Here is a 20239-nt window from a genome sequence, read left to right as displayed (position 1 = left end):
TCAGGTACTCATGGTGGCACAGGGAGGAGGTTTGCAACAAAGACGAAGGAGTCTTTGATACGCGGGTCTTAGCTACGCACGAAGCACAATCTGGTCAACCGGCGGGAACATTTGGCGCCCATCGTGGGGCCCGATCTAAAACATCAGTCCCACCACAAGTGTTCAGTTTTCCAGTTGCAGTTTCCGATTCAGTTCCTTCGAGATTCAACCAAGAGCCACTGTTCGTTGTGAAATTGGTGCAGTTTCAGCAATTGCCTTCGGTTCAGTTTGCTGTTTGATCGTGTTCGTTTGAGTTCGAGTCCAACGTTTTCCTTATCCCTTGGAGTTGCACGACAGCTAAAAGAAGTTCCAGAAATCGCAGAAGATGAGGTCCACGAGGCAAGGTTCGACGCACGCTGAGAGCGAAGAGATGACCATGCAGCAGGTCATGGGTATGATGCAAGGACTGCAGGAGGCAATGGCAGCGTCGAAGGCTGAGCAAGAGCGCATGCAGGAGGATCTCGTGGCGTCCCAAGCGAGAAATGAGGAGCTCTGTCGCATGAATGAGGAGTTGTGTCGTGGGTGGCGCAACAACTTAGGGCTACGCGACGGGGATGAGCCCGAGGGTTCCACTCCCCCAAAAGAGTTCTCTACACCGTTCTCGCAGCCGATACTGGAGACGGTGATCCCAAACACATTTTTGGTGCCCAAGGTAACCTTCACAGGGATGGAGGACCCCGAAATACATCTCATTGTGTTCCACACGCAAATGATGCTGGTAGGCGGCTCCGACGCCGTAAAGTGCAAGCTCTTCATGAGCACTTTGACTGGGATGGCCATGGACTGGTTCATTAGTCTTCTGAATGGCCATATCACCTCCTTCGCACAGCTCTCGCAGCTGTTCAGGGAGCAGTATCTAGCAAACAGGGCTCCATCGCCGGTCTCGTACGACTTGTTTGATGTGAAGCAGTATCAAGGCGAGACCTTGAAGGAGTATATTAATCGCTTTGGGGCCCAGGTGGTGAAGGTTGGCACCACGGAGGAACCCATGATTGTCGACGCGTTCAGAAAGGGGGTCTGCCCTGGGCCTTTTTGCGAGTCAATCATCCGCAACCGTCCCCGAACCTTTGCTGAGATAAGGCGTCGCGCTGTGGAAAACATCGCCACTGAGGGCGAGGTATGTAAGAAGCGCACAAGTGTCGCACCCGCACGCCCAAGAGCGCAGTCGCCTGCACAACCTGCCAGGGTCAACAAGGCCACGACAGGAAGGAAGAACCAAGACAGGAAGCGCCCATACGAGGCGAGGAGGCCTCAGGCAAGGGGGGCAGTACAGGAACAAAAATAGGCCGTTAAGGCACAATTTCGTGATGGAGCTGAAGGATCTTATTGCTATTCCCAACATAGCTGATAGGTTGAGGCCACCAGTGAAGTCTGACAAGGTGCTGGGACCTCGTAAAGACTCGTGGTGTGAGTTCCATGAGGCGTTTGTGCACCATATCAACAATTGCTTGGCGCTGGGCCATCAGCTGGATGAACTCGTGAAGAATGGATTTCCGAAGGATTATCTTGCTGGGCCTGCCACCACCGCAACCCTAGCAGTGCCAGAGGAGGATCAAGCGCATGAGATGCCAATCCATGGAGAAGTTCACACCATCTCTGGTGGCTTTTCTGGAGGAGGACCCACTGCCTCTCAGCGCAAAAGGTATGTGAGGGCACTGAACTCAGTTGTTGAGGAGGGATCGGACGATTAGTGGGAGTCAGACCTTGTGTTCACAAGGGATGACCTACGAGATGTTGTCCCACATGACAATGACCCCGTGGTCATTTCGGTTGTCAGAGCAGGGAGAAAGGTGCACATGGTTCTCGTCGACCAGGGCAGTTCTGTAGATGTCATGTTTTGGTCGACGTTCAATAACTTGCAGTTGTCCCCTCACTTGCTGAGGCCCTACACTGGAAAGATGAAGTTGTCAGATCTTAGTGGCAAGGGTCATTGTGATCAAATCTGATAAAGAGGAGGCCCGGAAATGCTATGAAAATAGCTTAAAGACAAAGAAAGGCGTGTTCATGGTGCTTGAACGATCGCCCATTTCGGATACGTCAATGGAGGTAGAACCCTTGGAAGAGGCGATGCCCGCGGAGTCGACACCTGTAGAGGCCTCACACGCGGAGGCGACACCCGCGGAGTCGACGCCTGTAGAGGCCTCACACGCGGAGGCGACACCCAAGGAAGGTGCGCCCTTAGAAAAAGCACACAGGGGGTCCTCGCCCATGAAAGAAGCGTCAGAGGATACGGGTCAGATGCCATGATCCCAGTAGAGATCCACGAGAGTTCTCCGTGTTTCCTAAGCTTTGTGGCAGAAGAATCCAACGAAGAAAGAAAGGTGAATCTAGACTTCTTAGACGAGGCCAGAGAAGAGGCGAAGATAAAGGCTGAAGCTGTGAAGAGGAGTGATATGAGTCCACTAGCAAAGAAGAGATGATTCTTTGACATTTTATGGACTCAACTTGAGTTGGAGATAGCTTAGGCACTTATAATAGAATTGGATCAAGGTTTTATGTTTCAAGAACTCACCAATACTTGCACCAAACACCAAACTCATATGGAAGAGCCATCTATTGTCAATTGAACCGAACAAATTGTGTAAAAAGGAAAAGGCACCGATTAAAACTCTTAAGAAAGCAAATGAATCGAACAGAATTATGAAAAGAAGCTATTGAACTGGATTACAACAGAATCAAATGAAAACAGCCGAACAAAACTGCAAGGAAAGGAAGATGAACCGAACAAAAGAAACTAAGACATGTTTAAGCTTCATATAAAATGGAGATGAAAGAAAGAAGAACGTATGGAGATGGATGCTTTGGTTTGATGATAACGCCACTTAGAGGATGAAGGCTCCAAGATGAGTGAGCTAGTGCCGCCATTTGAGAGAACCAAATGCACTCAAGATAAGACAAGGTGTAGGAGAAGACAAGCTCTCACAAATTCTCTCTCAAATTGAGTAGAGTTTCTCTATTGCTAATTTCCAATCTGCATTGTGAAGGACCTAAGCCCTCCTTATATAGGAGCAAGGGCTGGTCATGAAGCTTACAACATGAGCTAACCAAAAGACTCTTCATATGCTACTTACTAATAGCGCCTAAATGAAGCATGAAGAGTATTCTTCAAGAAAATTCTAAACTAATGCCTAAAGATGCTTTTACAAAAGAGGTATCTAAGGTTTCCCTCCAAGCACCTTTCCTAAAAACTATGTATTTAAACATTCTATATTATTTACAAATCTATAAATGAAACTATAAAGAGAGGTATTTAAATGAAGTCTATTCTTGAAAGCTTGTAGACTTCTTTGGCTTTAGGCTTTAATCCTCTCTTTATTTTATGTCTTCTTTTAATTTTGAGAAGACTAGAAGGAAGAACGTCAAATGTGAAGGTGAATGATCTCTTCCTTCATTAATAAAAGCCTCCTTTATTTGATTCTCATCATACTCCTCGAGTTGGAGAGAATTCGTCCACGAATTCTGAATCCCTGCATAGAAGAAAGTCAGTTTATTTTTACAATTAAAAGTGGAAGAAAAAGGTAAACATGACTTAGCATTTGTAAATAATGGGATTTCAGAAAAGGAGGTTGTATAAATCGACCAAGTTGGAAAAATTTGTTTAGGAATGATGATATGTTTTGGAAAAGGAGGTATGAAAAAATCATTCCTAACATTTTTAAACCAAGATGGTGGTGAAATAGGAACCTTGGGTAATGAAAAAGATAAGGAAGGAAAACACCTTGGAGGTGAAAGGATAAGACCCATGTCAACTTGGCCTTCTTTGTCTTTTTCATATTTACTTGTGGTAGGTGGGTGAGTTAGGTCTTGTTTTACCTTGTTTATCATTAAGGTTTGCTTTTGTGGACAATGAAGAGCTATGTGCCCAAAACCTAAACATTTAAAACATTTTATTTTTGAAGTTTTGGTAGGTGACTTAGGAGTAGAAGGATTTGTAGTAGAAACTCTTTTTGTAGACGTGGTTTTCAAAAGATATAATTCCATCTTGATGGCTATGTGAAGCACTTGCTTTAAAGAAAAGTACTCATTTAATTCTATAAATGCTCTAATATCGCTTCTCAAACCATGTATAAACCATTTTATCTTTGACTCTTCATTAGCATGCATATTCATTTTAGTCAAAGTTGTTTCAAAATCTTTAAAGTATTCATCTACCATCCTATGTCCTTGAGGAAGCTTTTGGAACTTCAACAAGTGTTCCTTCCTAGAAGGAGGAACAAACCTCGCGCGCATACACTCTTTCAAAGTATTCCAAGAAACCACGGGAGGTTTCTTGCGATATATAATGTCCATTACAATTTTATGCCACCATTCTTTGGCATAATCACTAAATTCTAAGGTGGCTAGCTTATATTTGTGCTCATCTAGGATCTCATGGAGGTCAAAAATCTGTTCACATTTAGCCTCCCAATCTAGATACACATTAGGATCACTATCCCCATTGAAACTAGGAATGTTGGCCGAAGGGAGCTTGGCCTTTGCATCACGGTAATAGCCATCTTCACGTTTATCTTCATGAGCATAAGGTGGTCTATAGCCATGAAAGTTAGGTTGAGGTCTCCTTCTTCTATGTTCTTCTTCACGTCCATGATTATTGGAAGAGCCTCTTGATGAAGGTCTATGAGAATTCCGTGAACCATGGTGAGAATGAGAAGGTCTAGCTTGCTGCACTTCAAGGCTTTGCAATCTTTTCTCCAACCGTCTAATAGCTTCAACTTGTTGTGTAATAGCTTCATCTTTTTGTGTAATGGCTCGCTTGGCCTCTTTTAATTCACCAAGGACAGAAGCTTTGCTAGGAGAATGCTTGTTGTAATACTCATCACTGGAATAAGCAGCCATTTGGAAAAGAAAACAGCAAACAACAAAAACAACAAACAAAGTTAAGAAAACAAAGTTAGCTAAAAGAATTTGGAACCAATTGCCGAAGTGAAGTGGCACTGAAAAATCACTCTCAAAGAAAGAATACTCTCTGCACCAAGCTTATCTTGAGGCCTTAGTAATCCTCGAATGAAAGATGCCAAAGCAAGAGCACACAATCTTCAAAGCACTTCACTACAAAACCAAGGAATAAAGAAAGACAAGCAAGAAAAGGTATAAGCAATAAAAGGCTATAACAAAAGGAATACTAGATGTGATGAGAATCAAATAAAGGAGGCTTTTATTAAGGGAGGAAGAGGACATCCACCCTCACATTTGAAGTTCTTCCTTCTAGTCTTCTAAAAATTAAAAGAAGACATAAAATAAAGTAAGGATCAAGCCTAAAGCCAAAGAAGTCTACAAGTCGTCAAAGAATGGGCTTCAAATAAATATCTCTCTTTATAGTTTCTTTTATAAAATGTAGAATGTTTAAATATATAGTTTTTAGGAAGGTGCTTAGAGGGAAACCTTAGATACCTCTTTTGTAAAAGCATCTTTAGGCATTAGTTTATAATTTTCTACAAGGTGACTCTTCATGCTTCAGTTTAGGTGCTAGAAGTGAGTAGCATGCAAGGGACTTTTGGTTAGCTTGTTTTGTAAGCTTCATGACCAGCCCTTGCTCCTATAAAAGGAGGGCTTAGGTCCTTCATAATGCAGATTTGGAAATTGTAATAGAGAAACTCTACTCAAATTGAGAGAGAATTGTGAGAACTTTGTCTTCTCCTACACCTTGTCTTATCTTGAGTGCCTTGGTTCTCTCAAGTGGCGGCTTCCCACACTTATCTTGGAGCATTCATACTTCAAGTGGCGTGTTCATCAACCAAGTTCTTCAACCACATAAGTCTTCTCTCTTTTCCATCTAGTTCTTCCATTTCCATGTCCATATGAACTCCAAAACAAGTGTAGTTTCTTTTAATCGGTTCATCTTCCTTTTCTTACACTTTTGTTCGGTTCTTTTCAATTTCTCACTGTTTTAATTCGGTTCAGTAGCTTCTTTTCATGTTTTGTTCGGTTCAATTGCTTTCTTTAGAGTTTCAATCGGTTCATTTACTTTCTTGTTCAATTTAATCGGTTCAATTGGCAAGAAATGGAACTTCCATGCGAGTTTGGTGTTTGGTTCAAGTTTTGGTGAGTTCTTGAAACATAGAACATTGATCCATCTCTATAAAAGTGCCTATTCAATCTCCAACTCAAGTTGATTCCTAAGAAGATCAAGAATCTTTCTCTTCTATGCTATTGGAATCATATCAAGATGTATGACAAACTCAAAGATTAATGAACAAAAGACAAGCAAGAAAATAAGGTACTCAATGAAAAAAAGAAGGCACACAAAAGATACCTAAAGAAAAGTACTAGAGTAGATGAAGAAAACAAAAAACAAGCTACTGGAAAATATTTTTTTATGCAAACTGTGCGTGATGTTCACTGATTTAACTGGAACAATATAAAGCGAACTGGATTATGAAATTTTAACCATAGAAACTTCAAGATCTTAACTCAATAATGGCACTGGAATTACTCAAAAACAGTAAGCCAATTAATTGAGATAAATTTTCAAAATCGCTGCCAGATTACCGTTTTTTTTTCGGCAGAATTGCACACTTTTCGTTTTTGATTTATCATATATTTTGTACTTTGAATTTTTTAGTACTTATTTTTTCTAATCTTTTATAACACTTTAAAGAACACAAATCCAGAATTTCAGAAATTTCCAGTGAGTAAATCAATTGCAATAAATCGAAACAGTAAGCACGTTTTCAGTAAAACAGAGGAATTTTAACAGGAATGAAAAACAGAATTAAGAACTAGCAAAGACATAATGGAAATTGTGTATAGGAACTTGTATAGGTCTAAAATACAATTATGAACTCAATACTAAAACAGAAAATGCACAAATGATCAAGTATCAAACTCAAAAACTGTATTACACCAAAGCAAGAAACAAAAAATTCAATAAAAGTACTACAAGAAGTGATGACATTCTTGGAAAAACATGACTATGACAAAACTTGTATGGATTTAAAAAGGAAAAGACACAAACACTGGATAGGCACAATTAAGAAAACAGTAATAAAACTCAAAATAAGCCTAAAAACAGAAATGAAACAGCAAGAATATAGAGTACTTGAATTAAAAGTGCAACACAACTCAAAATTAAACAAGAACAAACCTAAACTCTGGATACCACATGATATGAATCCACTAGCAAAGAAGAGATGATTCTTTGACATTCTATGGACTCAACTTGAGTTGGAGATAGCTTAGGCACTTATAATAGAATTGGATCAAGGTTCTATGTTTCAAGAACTCACCAAAACTTGCACCAAACACCAAACTCATATGGAAGAGCCATCTATTGTTTATTGAACCGAACAAATTGTGTAAAAAGGCAAAGGCACCGATTAAAACTCTTAAGAAAGCAAATGAACCGAACAGAATTATGACAAAAAGCTATTGAACTGGATTACAACAAAATCAAATGAAAACAGCCGAACAAAAGTGCAAGGAACGGAAGATGAACCGAACAAAAGAAACTAAGACATGTTTAAGCTTCATATAAAATGGAGATGAAAGAAAGAAGAACTTATGGAAATGGATGCTTTGGTTTGATGATCACGCCACTTAGAGGATGAAGGCTCCAAGATGAGTGAGCTAGTGCCGCCTCTTGAGAGAAGCAAATGCACTCAAGATAAGACAAGGTGTAGGAGAAGACAAGCTCTCAAATTCTCTCTCAAATTGAGTAGAGTTTCTCTATTGCTAATTTCCAATCTGCATTGTGAAGGACCTAAGCCCTCCTTATATAGGAGCAAGGGCTGGTCATGAAGCTTACAACATAAGCTAACCAAAAGACTCTTCATATGCTACTTACTAATAGCGCCTAAATGAAGCATGAAGAGTATTCTTCTAAAAAATTCTAAACTAATGCCTAAAGATGCTTTTACAAAAGAGGTATCTAAGGTTTCCCTCCAAGCACCTTTCGTAAAAACTATGTATTTAAACATTCTATATTATTTACAAATTTATAAAAGAAACTCTAAAGAGAGGTATTGAAATGAAGTCTATTCTTGAAAGCTTGTAGACTTCTTTGGCTTTAGGCTTTAATCCTCTCTTTATTTTATGTCTTCTTTTAATTTTGAGAAGACTAAAAGGAAGAACTTCAAATGTGAAGGTGAATGACCTCTTACTTCATTAATAAAAGCCTCCTTTATTTGATTCTCATCAAGGAGAGTGGAGCATCAGTATAGCTTTAAGGTGAAACCGCGACAGTTCCAAGTAGCTAACTTGGTCATGCCGAAGGCTCACCCTTGAGTTGAAGAACAAGTTGTCTCCCAAATGGACCGGACCCTTCAGAGTAACCGAAGCCAAGGGAAATGGTTTGTACAAGTTGGAGACTCTAGAAGGGGGCCCCATCCCACGCAGCTGGAATGCAGCCAATTTAAAATTTTATTTCAGTTGAAGAACATTATGAAGTGTACAATTTTAAAGGGGACGCTCTTTTTCCCTCTCGGGGGTTTTTTAATGAGGTCACCAAGTAAGAAAGAAGTTCAAGAAAACTTGTCTCAGCCTTTCGTTTTCTCATAACGTAAAGCAAAGACTAAGAAACAAAAACAAAGGCCCAAGGCATCGCCAAGCGTAGGCGTCGCCAGGTTGAAGCATCTCCAGGATGAGGCGTCGCCAAGTTCAGGCGTCACCAGGCATAGGCATCGCCAGATAAGGGAGTGGGCGTCGAAATAGAAGCAAGTAACGAGAGCACACACTCATGCGTGGGCGTCAAGACAAAAGGTACGCTCAGTATAAGTTAAAATTCGAGAGAGTAGTCCTTGAGCAGGGGTTAAGGGATTCCTTCGGGACGCCCCCTCCTCAGGTAGGAATAAGTTAGCCCCGATATCTGATGTTTAGACACCTCGCAAGGAAGTGGCGGGGGGCGTTTCCTTCGAGCGTGGGCGTCAGACAGTAAGAAGTTTCCGAGCAGTGGAGAACCAGGTGCCTTGGTGCACATACACACAATAAGGAGAAGTGCCATCCTTAGGGAAACCTTCTCCTTAGGCGTAATCACCAAAATACCTGGTCAGCTTGGTGTTTAGACACACCAGGGACGATACGGCGCCTTTCCCTGGGCGTGGGCACCAAGAACACTGATCGCCTTGGTGTTTTCAGACACCCTGAGGACGAAACGACACTACCCTAGGGCAGGCCTCTCCTCAAGCGTGGGCACCAAGTGTGCAGAGATAAAGGCTAAGTTGCCTTGGTGTTTAGACACCGCGTGGACGATACAGCGCTGTTGTAATAGGCCTCTCCACGGGCGTGGGCACCAAAGCGCGACTTTTGTCCCAAGTGTTTAGACATGCTGAGGACGATGCGACCTCGCGTTCAGCAAGTTTCTCCTCGAGCGTGGACACCCAGTACAGGAAAAGATAAGTCCTCCCTCACCCTCGAGCACTGGTGAGGGTATAGAAAGGCAATGAAAGAACAAGTTGAAACTTTTGCAAGTTGAATAGGCAAAGAAAATCAACAAAAAGAATAGTGAAGAGCACGAGTTATCGAAATCCGTAGAGACAAGAGAAGTCCTTCTTCACCTTTGAGTGATGATGAGGCGCGAAGTTAAGTCCTCCTATGTCTCCGGGCGATGACGTGGCAGGCGATGCCTTCATGAGGAAGATTCCTCACAGATACGAGGGCCAAGAGAAGTTTGATGCAAAGAGATCAAGAGAAGGGTATGCATCACGACTTAGAAGGGAAGAGTAAAAGAGAAAGTCACGTGCTACCTAAAGAGTTAAAGGAAAAGTGACGAAGAGATACATCGGAGATAAATACCAGTTACGCCTTTTATATAGTAAAGAAAGAAAAAGCAGATAAAAGTGCAAGAGAAGTTAAAGGCGAACAAGAATGTAAAGATAAGGGTCGAATGATATTTAAATAAACAAAGTCGAGAGTTTGAATTACAGATAAGTTCAAATGTTGTAAATACAAATTTACAAAGAAGATGGAGATCTATTAAATGCTGCTCATTCCCCAAGGTCGAGGGGCACCACCTTCTCATCGACGATTTGGTTGCTGGGATCACAGTTTGAGGTGTTAATCTCTGGGTTTTCGCATGTTACCTGAGCCAGAGCCTCTTTAAACCTCTCCTCAAAGATGCCAGCCATATCGTCGAGGAACTTTTTGTTGGATTTCTCCAATTCTTCAATCTTGGAGTCCTTGGTGGCTAGCTGCTTGTCCAAAAATTCCTTCTCCACCTGAAGCTTGTTAACATCAGCTTGGAGTTTGCCATTTTTATCTTGGAGAAGGTTGAAAGCTTCGATCTTCGCAGCTAGCTCCCCCTTAGTTTTCCCAAGCTTTTGCTCCCGGTCAACGCAGTGGGCTTCAAGTTTTTTCTGTTGTGCCTCAGAAGCCTTTTCTGCGTCTTCGAGCTCCACTATTTTGACTCGGAGGGGCACGACCTGATTGAGGAGCTCAACATGGGCTTGCCCCACCTCCTGTAGCTGCTTGTTGGCCTCCTCCTTCGCCTTTTGTGCCACCTTCAAAGAAATCTTGTAAGCCTCCTCTTGACGCTTCCAGTGGCGGGCCAAGGTTTCTTTCTCTTCTTTCTATGATGCGACTTCTTTCTCTAGAGCTTGAAGGGTGGAGGCCTCGATCGCCCTAGTCTTAGCTTGATCACGCCAGTTTTGTGCAATAGCCATGAAGGCGCCCATATAATAGTATATACCTTCTTTTTTGGGCCCTTCAGCTCCCCTTTCCAAGAAACCCCTCAGCGAGTCTTGGATGGGCGAGGGAAGTTCTGTAGCAGGTGGTGGGGCAGAAGTGGGCTCAGTCTCAGTCCCACCCTCCAAGGCCGAAGGTTGAGGGGGTGAGTTGGCGCTCGGAGGGTGTTCCCTGAGAGATTCAGCTCCGGAGGAAGAAGAAATGGCAGAGGTTGCAGTCAGAGGAGCAGCTTGAGTGGTCCTTCCTCTTTTGAAGACTTGCCCTCCAGCAGAGTCCTCCTCGTCGTCAGAAGGCAACACTACCACCCTTTTACCCTTGTCAAGGGGGGCTGGCGCGGCAGTGGCTTCAGATGGAGAGTGTGGGGGTTGGTGTGGGGGTTGGTTTGGAGAGGATACAGATGGAGGAGGTGATTTTGTAGGTGGGTTTTGAAGGTGAAGGCTAGGGGAATTAGGGGCAGTCTCAGAGGTTGGAGGCAGGGAATCCCCAACCCCTTTCACTAAAGCCTCGCCCTTGGACTTCAAGATTTGGGCGAGCTTCAACCTTCGTTGCTTGTCCATCCTTGAATCTGCACTAGTAAAATAAACACGCTAGATTAGTCCCAAGCACAATCACTATGGCACGAGAAAGCAGATAAATCATACACCAAGGAGAAAACAAGCAAAGGCAGAGAATAGAAGGTTTGGAGGGGTAACTCTCACACTTATGTACTTAGCAAGAGCCTCTACATCATACTCGCGGCTTATTAGTATGGAGGTGTCAAGAGTCCCCACACTGGCCAGGATCTGGCAAACCTCTCGATCAGTCGGGGGTAGCTCATCCAAGGATTTGGGTTTCGTCAGCTTGACCTCCTCCACCCAGTATAGGGGAAAGTCGTCCAAGGCCGCGTGGTCATAATTGGAGCAGCACACCTTGAAGAACTTTCCTTTCCAGCCTTTGTATGACTGTTGGAAAAGGGAAAAGATGACCCTTCCAGCAATGCTGCTCAGGCTTACCCACAAGCTCTTCCCCTGTTTCTTCACCTAAAAGAAATGAAGGAAGATGTCGACAGAGGGTGGCTGGCTAAGGTACCCGCACAAGATATCGAACGCATTGACGAAGGCCCAGCTGTTGGGGTGTAGCTGGGCTGGGGCGACGTTGATCTCTGTGAGCAGTTCTCGTTCGAACGCCGAAAAGGGCAAGCGCATCCGGATGCGCTTGAACACGGTCTGGTAAAAGTAAAAGAAAGGAACTCCATTGTTAGCCCTCTCGTCCCCACAGATAGGCTAACTTGGAGTGTAGGGAAGCACAACTATATCTTCATCGTGCCTCCTGGAGAAGGCACGATGCTGATAGACCCCTGACCCTTCGATATGGTCCGTCCAAGCCTTCATGGAGGTGAGACTAGAGCTCTCAGCGAGCAGCTCGTCGAGAGCCCAAGGGTAAAGGGCCCTATAGCTGATCTTTGGGGGTGAAGGATTGGCCGTTGTTTTTGTACGCGCCATGGATTGATGAAAAAAGCTGAAGAAGGAATAAAAGAAAAGGTTTAGCAAATGGGGTTAAGGCAGAAAGGGGAAGAGAAACCCTAGAAAAAGCCTACCCACGCGAGAAGAGAAGAATAGGGGAAACGACGAAGCGAGTAGAACACAGAAATGCAGAAAATATAAACAGTCCCAGGCAGTTATAAGAGCAATACAGTAAAGGGAAAGAGTCGTCGAAGAAGAAAAACCATACCTTTTGAGTATCTGGGTGGTTGAAGATTGAAAGTGCGAAGGAGGGAATGAAGGTTGCAGAGAGAGTTTGAGAAGATGAACAGTGGAGGGAATGCGAAAGAGTGAATGAAACAATTGTTTGGAGCGCGCGTTTTCGAAAAGGTATAACATTAACTTAAGGAGCGCGAGAGACGCTAAGTGATGACCGTGCGATTGTGCCACGTGTCAAGAGATTAACGAGCAACTTAAAGCATCACATCTTCAACATAGAGAATGTCACGTGGACGATGGGGCGAGGCCTTAGTCTTTTCGTTGAAAACAAGTTGTTAGCTCAAGACTGGGGGGCTTGTGTACCGTCCCGTCCCCGAACGTTGACCAAAGTCAAAGTCAAAACCAAAGTCAAACATATGGTGGGACCCATCCAGGGAGCCCATGGAGGAAAGTCAACAGGTTGACCGCTTAAGGCGTCGCCAGGACGAGGCGTCGCCAGGTGTAGGCGTCGCCAGGTGTAGGTGTCGCCAGGTGTAGGCATCGCCAGGTGTAGGTGTCGCCAGGTTAAGGCGTAGCCAGGTTAAGGCATTTGCAGTATCACCCCCCGATACCCCCCTCAGAACAGTAATAAAGAGAAGAGAAAGGCGGCTTCAAGGCCATATTACCAGCACCAGTGAGGAGTAACCTGACTTGTGAAGTACCCACGCCGCCTCTAGAAGAACACTGGGATAGATACGACCCATGAGAGGGCCACACCCAGGGGCGAACCATGTGCGTGGTACGAAAGAAAGGTAGATACACTCCCAGGGCGAGTGACTAGAGGCTGGGGCGCATGAGTTGGCACCTAGAAAGTCACCCCTTGCGCCAGATGCACTTCGAGGAAGGAGGACTTACACGATGGAATATCCCTAAGTTGGGTTACGGCGCTGTAAGGCCCTCCACGTAGAATAGTGATCAAGTCAGAAGAACACATGGTAGTAAGCATTGAAACATCAAGGTCTATAAGTTTCCCTGAAAGTTTGCTAAGGTACGTTTTTATCCAGTTTACGTTTCAAACGCTTTAAAGCACTTTAAACGCTTTAAATGCTTTGAACGTTTTAAATGCGTTCAACGTTTTTAAACGCCTTAAATGCACTTTAAGACGCTTTAAATGCACTTTAAGACGCTTTGAATGCTTTAGATGTTTGAGACAGGGATCCAGACTCAGTTTTACACACACACACTCTAGTTGCTGGCTCGCGCACCCACTGTACGCACGGGCAATTAGAGAGAAATCAGTTACTCAGATATTCAACCACCTTCAGAGCATCGATTCACGGTGCTCCGATACGGAGGTGTGTTCTTTGATGTTTCTCGCTAGATGATTTGATCGTCGGAGTGCAAACGGCTGCGAGGGCGCCCCTTTGTTCTCTCTGTTTCAGGTACTCATGGTGGCACAGGGAGGAGGTTTGCAACAAAGACGATGGAGTCCTTGATACGTGGGTCTTAGCTACGCACGAAGCACAATCTGGTCAACCGGTGGGAACAACTGTTTATACCATTAGAAACAACATCAACTGAATTTAAAGAGTTTAAGGAAGAGAGAGATGCACAAACAGTTTATACTGGTTCACTCTTAAACCAAGAGCTACATCCAGTTTCGTAGAAACCACTAGGGAATCCACTAAGTAATCAAAACCAGATTACATACACACACCACCAAAGAAGTGACCTTGATCCCCTAAAGAATCACACTTCTTTTGGCTCAGCACACACACCAAGAATGTTGATCTTGACAACCTCAAAAGCACACAACCCTTCTTGGCTTTACAACACCAGAATGTACAACGTATTCAGAACAAATTACACTTGTTACAGAATGAACTGAAATCAATACAGATGTAATCCTATTCCACTATTTCTTGATAAACCAAAGCTCAAAGGTGAAAACTCAAATCTTGAAAGCAATCTCTGAAAAACTCAAATCTATTTTATATCTTAATTGTTTGTTATAAAACTTAACCAAACTATTTATAGCTTTCAAAGAATGGTCCAAGAATTTAAAGCAGGAGCATTGTTATAAAATCATTTAAAGCTCACTTAACTAATAAAATAGTTTCAGTTAGGATTTTCAAACAAACAATCGATTGAAAGAGCGAATCAATCGATTGTTTTGGTTTGACAGCAAGACAACCAACCAAAACAGTTTTCAACCTTTTCTAAAACACCTAAGTGTAAAACAATCGGTTGTTTCGACAAAACAATAGGTTGTTTTTCAGTTAGTTTGAAAAACACTTTAAACTTAAAAGATTTGAAAACACTTAAGTTTAGATTCAACAAAGAGTGGATTACAAAGATAAACTACCCAGATCCTACTCTAAAACACAACAACAACTTCAAGCAACTTCAGCCTTCCATCAAAGGCTAGGATTTGGATTCTTCAAAGCTTTTGATCACATTTGATTCAACAAAAGGTTCGTAACTGCACTTTACAAAATGCTTAAAGATATATTCTCTTAACTGAATAACTAGAATATTATTGGGTCACCTCGTTAAAAATCCCTTATAAGGGAAAAAAGTGTCCCCTAAAAATTGTGTACAATGCAACAGCTTAATTGAAATAATTTAACTGAAATAAAGCTTAAGGTTAGCTGTGTTCCACGTACGAGGGATCGCTCCACCTTCTAATATCTCGAGCCTGTATGCTCCATTCCCAAGGGCCTTTGTCACTCTGAAGGGACCAGTTCACTTGGGAGACAACTTGTTCTCTAACTGGTACGGGTGGGCCTTCCACATCACCAGGTCGGAGGCCTAGAACTGTCGAGGTCTTAGCTTGGAGTTGTACTTCTACTCCACCGTTCTCTTCAAAGCCTCAGCTCTGATTCTTGCTTCCTCCCTCACTTCATCCAGTAGGTTCAGGTTCACCTTTCTTTCTTCACTAGACTTTTCTTCCACGAAGTTCTAGAAACGCGACGAGTTCTCCTGGATCTCTACAGGAATCATTGCATCTGAGTCATACACCAAGCTAAAGGGTGTTTCTTTGGTAGTGGACTGGGGAGTAGTGTGGTAACCATACACAATCCTAGGAACCTCCTTTGCTCAGGTCCATTTGTCCTTCTCCAGCCTTCTCTTTAGACATCTGAGCAGAACTCGGTTGGCGAACTCGACCTGCTCGTTTGTCTGGGGGTGTTCGACTGATGTGAGCACCTGCTTTATCCCCATCTCCGTACATAGCTTGCCTAACTGTTGGCTTGCAAACTGGGTGTCATTGTCAGACACCAACCGTTTTGGGATTCCAAAGCGGCATACTATGTTTTTCCACATAAAGTGTTGGATCTTGTGGGTTGTGATATGCGCCACTGGCTTAGCCTCTATCCACTTTGTGAAGTATTCTATGGCTACCACGAGGTACATCATCTGCCGCACCACTAAAGGGAAAGGTCCTAGAATGTCGATCCCCCAACTATGAAACGGCCATGGGATATAGATCGATCTGAGTTCTTCTGGAGGCGCTTTGTTCCAGTCAACATGTTGTTGGCACTGCTTGCACCGCTGTGCATACTGTTCCGTCCGGTTGACTGGGACGTCTTCGTGCGCGACCTCCATCGTCAGCTAGGGACTCCTTCCCACTGGTTACCTGTGGATTCCTGCAAAAAAGAGGACAAAGGGGCGCCCTAGCGGCCGTTTGCACTCCGACGCTCAAGTCAGCCGGCAAGAAACACCAAAACTGTGCACCTCCGTATCTGAGCACCGCGTATGGCACTCCGAAGGTGGTAAAAGAACTGTGTATTGTGTGTATATTCTCGCTCTGGCAAACAACCTCTTTTCCAGTCCCTTGTGCGTAGCCCTACGACTTCGAGCAAGCAACTGGAGTGTATTCTGGGAAAATTTGCCAAAACGTCCAACCCCGTTTCCAACATTCTCAGCGCTATTTAAACTACCCAAGCATTTAAAGCACCTTAAAGCGCTTTTAATCACAAATGTAACGCACTCAATCAGCGTGTCTAATTAGAAAACGTAGCGCATTTAAGACGTTGAAACGCTTGGGAGCCTTTATAGTACCTTGAACGCTCGAAACAGAAACTGTACTAAATGACTTTAATTACCTGGTACCTGACTAAAGGGTGTTTCTATTCTGACATGGCTGTCGTACACGTGGAGGGCCTCACAACGCCATGACCCCATCTGGGGGCGTTTCGGCCCAGCTGGGGACGTTTCTACGTGTGAGTCCTCCTGCCTGGGAGTGCTACTGCGTAAGGGGTGACTTTTTGGGTGCCAACTCATGCCCCCAATCATCTAGTCACTCACTTTGAGAGCGTATCTGCCTTCCTCTCGTACCCTGCACCTGGCTACCCTAGGCGTGACCCTCCCCCTGAGTCGTATCTGTCCCAAAGGTGTCTCTGGGGCGGCAGGGGTACTTCACGAGTCAGGCTGCCCTACACTGGTGCTATCACTATGGCCTCGAAGCCACCTTTTCCTTCTCTTTATCACTACCCCGCATTATCGGGACCTGAGGCCTTCCCACGGCGTCGCTCCCTCCATGGTTTTTCCTACCCACAGGTATCAGGGAACCACATTCTGATTGCCTTGACTTAATGATATTTGATCGTGGCGACGCCCTGGTTGGGCGACGCCTTCACCTAGGCGACGCCTTGCCTTGGCGACGCTTCCTCTTGGCGACGCTGGCACTTGGCGTCTCTTCACCTAGGCGACGCCTTGTGTTGACTTTGACTCCAGGCGTTGACTTTGACCTTGACTTTGTCAACGCCAGGATAGGGGACGGTACACAAGATATGGCGGAGTCGAAGCCGGAACAGGAATGCATGCAGGCGGATCTCGAAGCCTCGCATGAGAGGAATGAAGAGCTCCACCGCGTAAATGAGGAGTTGCGTCATGGCCTGAGAAATGATCGGGGGCGACATGGACATGACGAGATGGAGAACCATTCCCCACCAAGGGAGTTTTCCACTCCCTTCTCGCAGGAGATTCTAGATGCAGTGATCCCGAACACGTTCGCGGGGCCCAAGGTGATCTTCACCGGGATGGAGGACCCAGAGACGCACCTTGCTGCATTTCACACACAGATGGTCCTGGTAGGCGGTTCTGACGCTGCCAAGTTCAAGCTCTTTATGAGCACCCTGACTGGGATGGCTATGGACTGGTTCATCAGCCTCCTGGACGGTCATATCACATCTTTCCGCCAATTGTCACGATTGTTCAGGGAACAATACTTAGCAAACAAGGCCCCGCCGCCGGTCTCCTACGATTTGTTTGATGTGAAGCAGTATCAAGGGGAGACCCTGAAGGAATACATCAATCGCTTCGGGGCCCAGGTCGTGAAGGTTGGTACGACAGAGGAGCCTATGATCGTGTACGCGTTCGTGAAAGGCGTATGCCCCGGTCCTTTTGGAAAATCCATCATTCGCAACCGCCCTAGGACTTTCGCTGAGCTACAGCGTCGGGCGGTAGAACATATTGCTTCTGAAGAGGAGGTGTGCGTGAAGCGCACCAGCGTCGTACCCTCACGCCCGAGGGGACCGGCGCGAGCTCAACCCGTCAGGGTCAATGAGACCACAACGGGAAGAAAGAAGCCAGATGCGAGACGCCCCTACGAGGCCAGAAAGCCCCAGCCCCGGGGTCCAGCGGGAGGCGATCGCCCGGGCAGAGAAAGAGCGAGACCGGCGAGGTACAACTTTGTGGTGGAGCTGAAGGACCTGATCGCCGTGCCTAATATAGCTGAGAGGCTGAGGCGACCGGCGAAAAGTAACAAGGTGTTAGGGCCTCGCAAAGACTCTTGGTGCGAGTTCCACGAGGCTTTCGGGCACCACATTGATAACTGCCTGTCGTTGGGTTACCAGCTAGATGAGCTGGTGAGAACTGGGTTTTTGAAGGATTATGTCGCGGAGCCCACAACGACCCCCACCTTGCCGCCGCCGGCGGAAGAACCAGCACACGAGACGCCGGTTCTCGGCGAGGTTCATACCATAGCTGGAGGTTTTTCCGGCGGGGGACCCACCGCCTCCCAGCGAAAGAAATACGCGAGGGGGGTCAACTCGATTGAAGAAAGGATCTCGGGTGAGCCGTGGGTGTCGGACCTCGTATTCACGAGAGGGGACCTCCGAGACGTGGTGCCGCACGACAATGACCCCGTTGTCATTTCGGTAGTCACAACGGGAAGAAAGGTGCACCGAGTTCTTGTCGACCAGGGAAGTTCGGCGGACGTCATGTTCTTGTCGACATTTAATAAGTTACGGTTGTCCCCCGACCTGTTGAGGCCCTACACGGGGTGCCTGTATGGGTTTGCAGATAACCAGGTGGAAGTCCGAGGTTACCTGGAGTTGAGGACTACGTTCACGGATGGAGAGGCCTCGCGTACCGAAAGCATCCGGTACCTGGTCGTGAACGCCACCTCCGCCTACAATATTTTGCTGGGCAGGCCGGCGTTAAACCGTTTGAACGCGGTGTCCTCCACACGCCACATGAAGATGAAGCTGCCGGACCTTAGTGGCAAGGTGATAGTCATCAAGTCAGACCAGGAGGAGGCAAGGAAATGCTATGAGAACAGCCTGAAAACGAAGAGAGGCGTGTTCATGGTATATGAACGTCCGCCGAGCGCGGACACGACGATGATTGAGGCGACGCCTGCTGGGTCGACGCCTAATGAGGCCATACCGGCGAGGGCGACGCCCGAAGCAGATGCACCCATGGAGGAAGGCCCTGACGACGCGGCGCCCGTGAAAGAGGCGGCGCCCGTCGAGGATGATAGCAGGGAACAGCCAGCGGCTAACGCCGTAGAGAGGGAGATTGGCGGCAAGACATTCAAGTTAGGAAGTTTGCTGAGCCCGGAAGAACAGGAAGGGGTGGCAGAAGTGATTTCGCGCCACCTGGATGCCTTCGCATGGTCCGCCTCGGATATGCTCGGTATCGACCTTGATTTCCTGTGTCACCACCTCAGCATGGATGCCACGGTCCGCCCCGTGCGCCAGAGAAGGAGAAAGTTCAATGAGGAGCGACAGCAGGTGGTGAAGGACGAAACGCAGAAGCTGTTGAGGGCTGGCCACATCAGGGAGATTCAATACCCTGAGTGGCTTGCCAATGTTGTCTTGGTGAAAAAGGCGAATGGAAAGTGGAGGATGTGCGTGGACTTCACAGACTTGAAAAAGGCGTGCCCAAAGGACTCGTACCCGCTGCCCAGCATCGACGCCTTGGTGGACAGTGCGTCCGGCAGCAAGGTGCTGAGTTTCCTGGACGCCTTCTCAGGATACAACCAGATCAAGATGCACCCGAGAGATGAGAACAAAACTGCATTCATGACCGAGACCTGCAGTTACTGCTATAAAGTGATGCCTTTTGGGCTAAAAAACGCGGGCGCCATGTACCAAAGGTTAATGGACAAGGTCCTGGCGCCGATGCTCGGGAGGAATGTGTACGCCTATGTAGACGACATGGTGGTGGCGTCGCAGGATAGGGCACAGCACATGGCGGATTTGGAGGAGTTGTTCGTCACAATATCCAAGTACCGCCTCAAGTTAAACCCTGAGAAGTGTGTTTTCGGGGTAGAGGCCGGTAAGTTCTTTGGTTTTATGCTCACAGAGAGGGGGATAGAGGCGAACCCCGAAAAATGCGCGGCGATTATCGCCATGCGAAGCCCGACGTCGGTAAAGGAAGTGCAACAGCTGACAGGGCGGATGGCGGCGCTCTCAAGGTTTGTTTCTGCCGGGGGAGAGAAGGGGCATCCATATTTCCAGTGCCTCAAGAGAAACAGTCGCTTTGCATGGACTGATGAATGCGAAGCGGCTTTCATTAAGTTAAAGGAGTACCTGGCGACGCCACCGGTCCTCTGCAAACCGGTAACAGGCGTGCCCCTCCGGTTATATTTTACTGTAACGGAGCGGGCTATCAGCTCTGTGTTAGTCCAGGAGCAG

The 20239-nt window shown here is 45.9% G+C and overlaps 2 protein-coding genes across 2 annotated transcripts; one reads left to right on the top strand and one right to left on the bottom strand.

Annotated features, from left to right (window-relative positions):
• The first annotated feature begins 409 nt into the window (after positions 1-409).
• On the top strand, positions 410-1730 carry LOC137824686 (uncharacterized). The gene is made up of 2 exons (XM_068630356.1): positions 410-1156; positions 1359-1730. The coding sequence occupies exons 1-2, from the start codon at positions 410-412 to the stop codon at positions 1728-1730; spliced, it is 1119 nt and encodes a 372-aa protein (XP_068486457.1).
• An 8229-nt stretch (positions 1731-9959) lies between these two features.
• Positions 9960-12137, bottom strand: LOC137824685 (uncharacterized). The gene is made up of 3 exons (XM_068630355.1): positions 11924-12137; positions 10661-11221; positions 9960-10534 (listed from the first exon to the last, which is right to left on the bottom strand). Exons 1-3 carry the CDS (start codon positions 12135-12137, stop codon positions 9960-9962), a joined length of 1350 nt encoding a protein of 449 aa, XP_068486456.1.
• Positions 12138-20239: the final 8102 nt, after the last annotated feature.

The sequence above is a fragment of the Phaseolus vulgaris genome, chromosome 8 (genome assembly GCF_000499845.2).
Source record: "Phaseolus vulgaris cultivar G19833 chromosome 8, P. vulgaris v2.0, whole genome shotgun sequence".
Taxonomy (NCBI): Eukaryota; Viridiplantae; Streptophyta; class Magnoliopsida; order Fabales; family Fabaceae; genus Phaseolus; species Phaseolus vulgaris.
The sequence above is the reverse complement of the archived record's forward strand: the minus strand, read 5'-3'. Positions and strand labels throughout refer to the sequence as shown.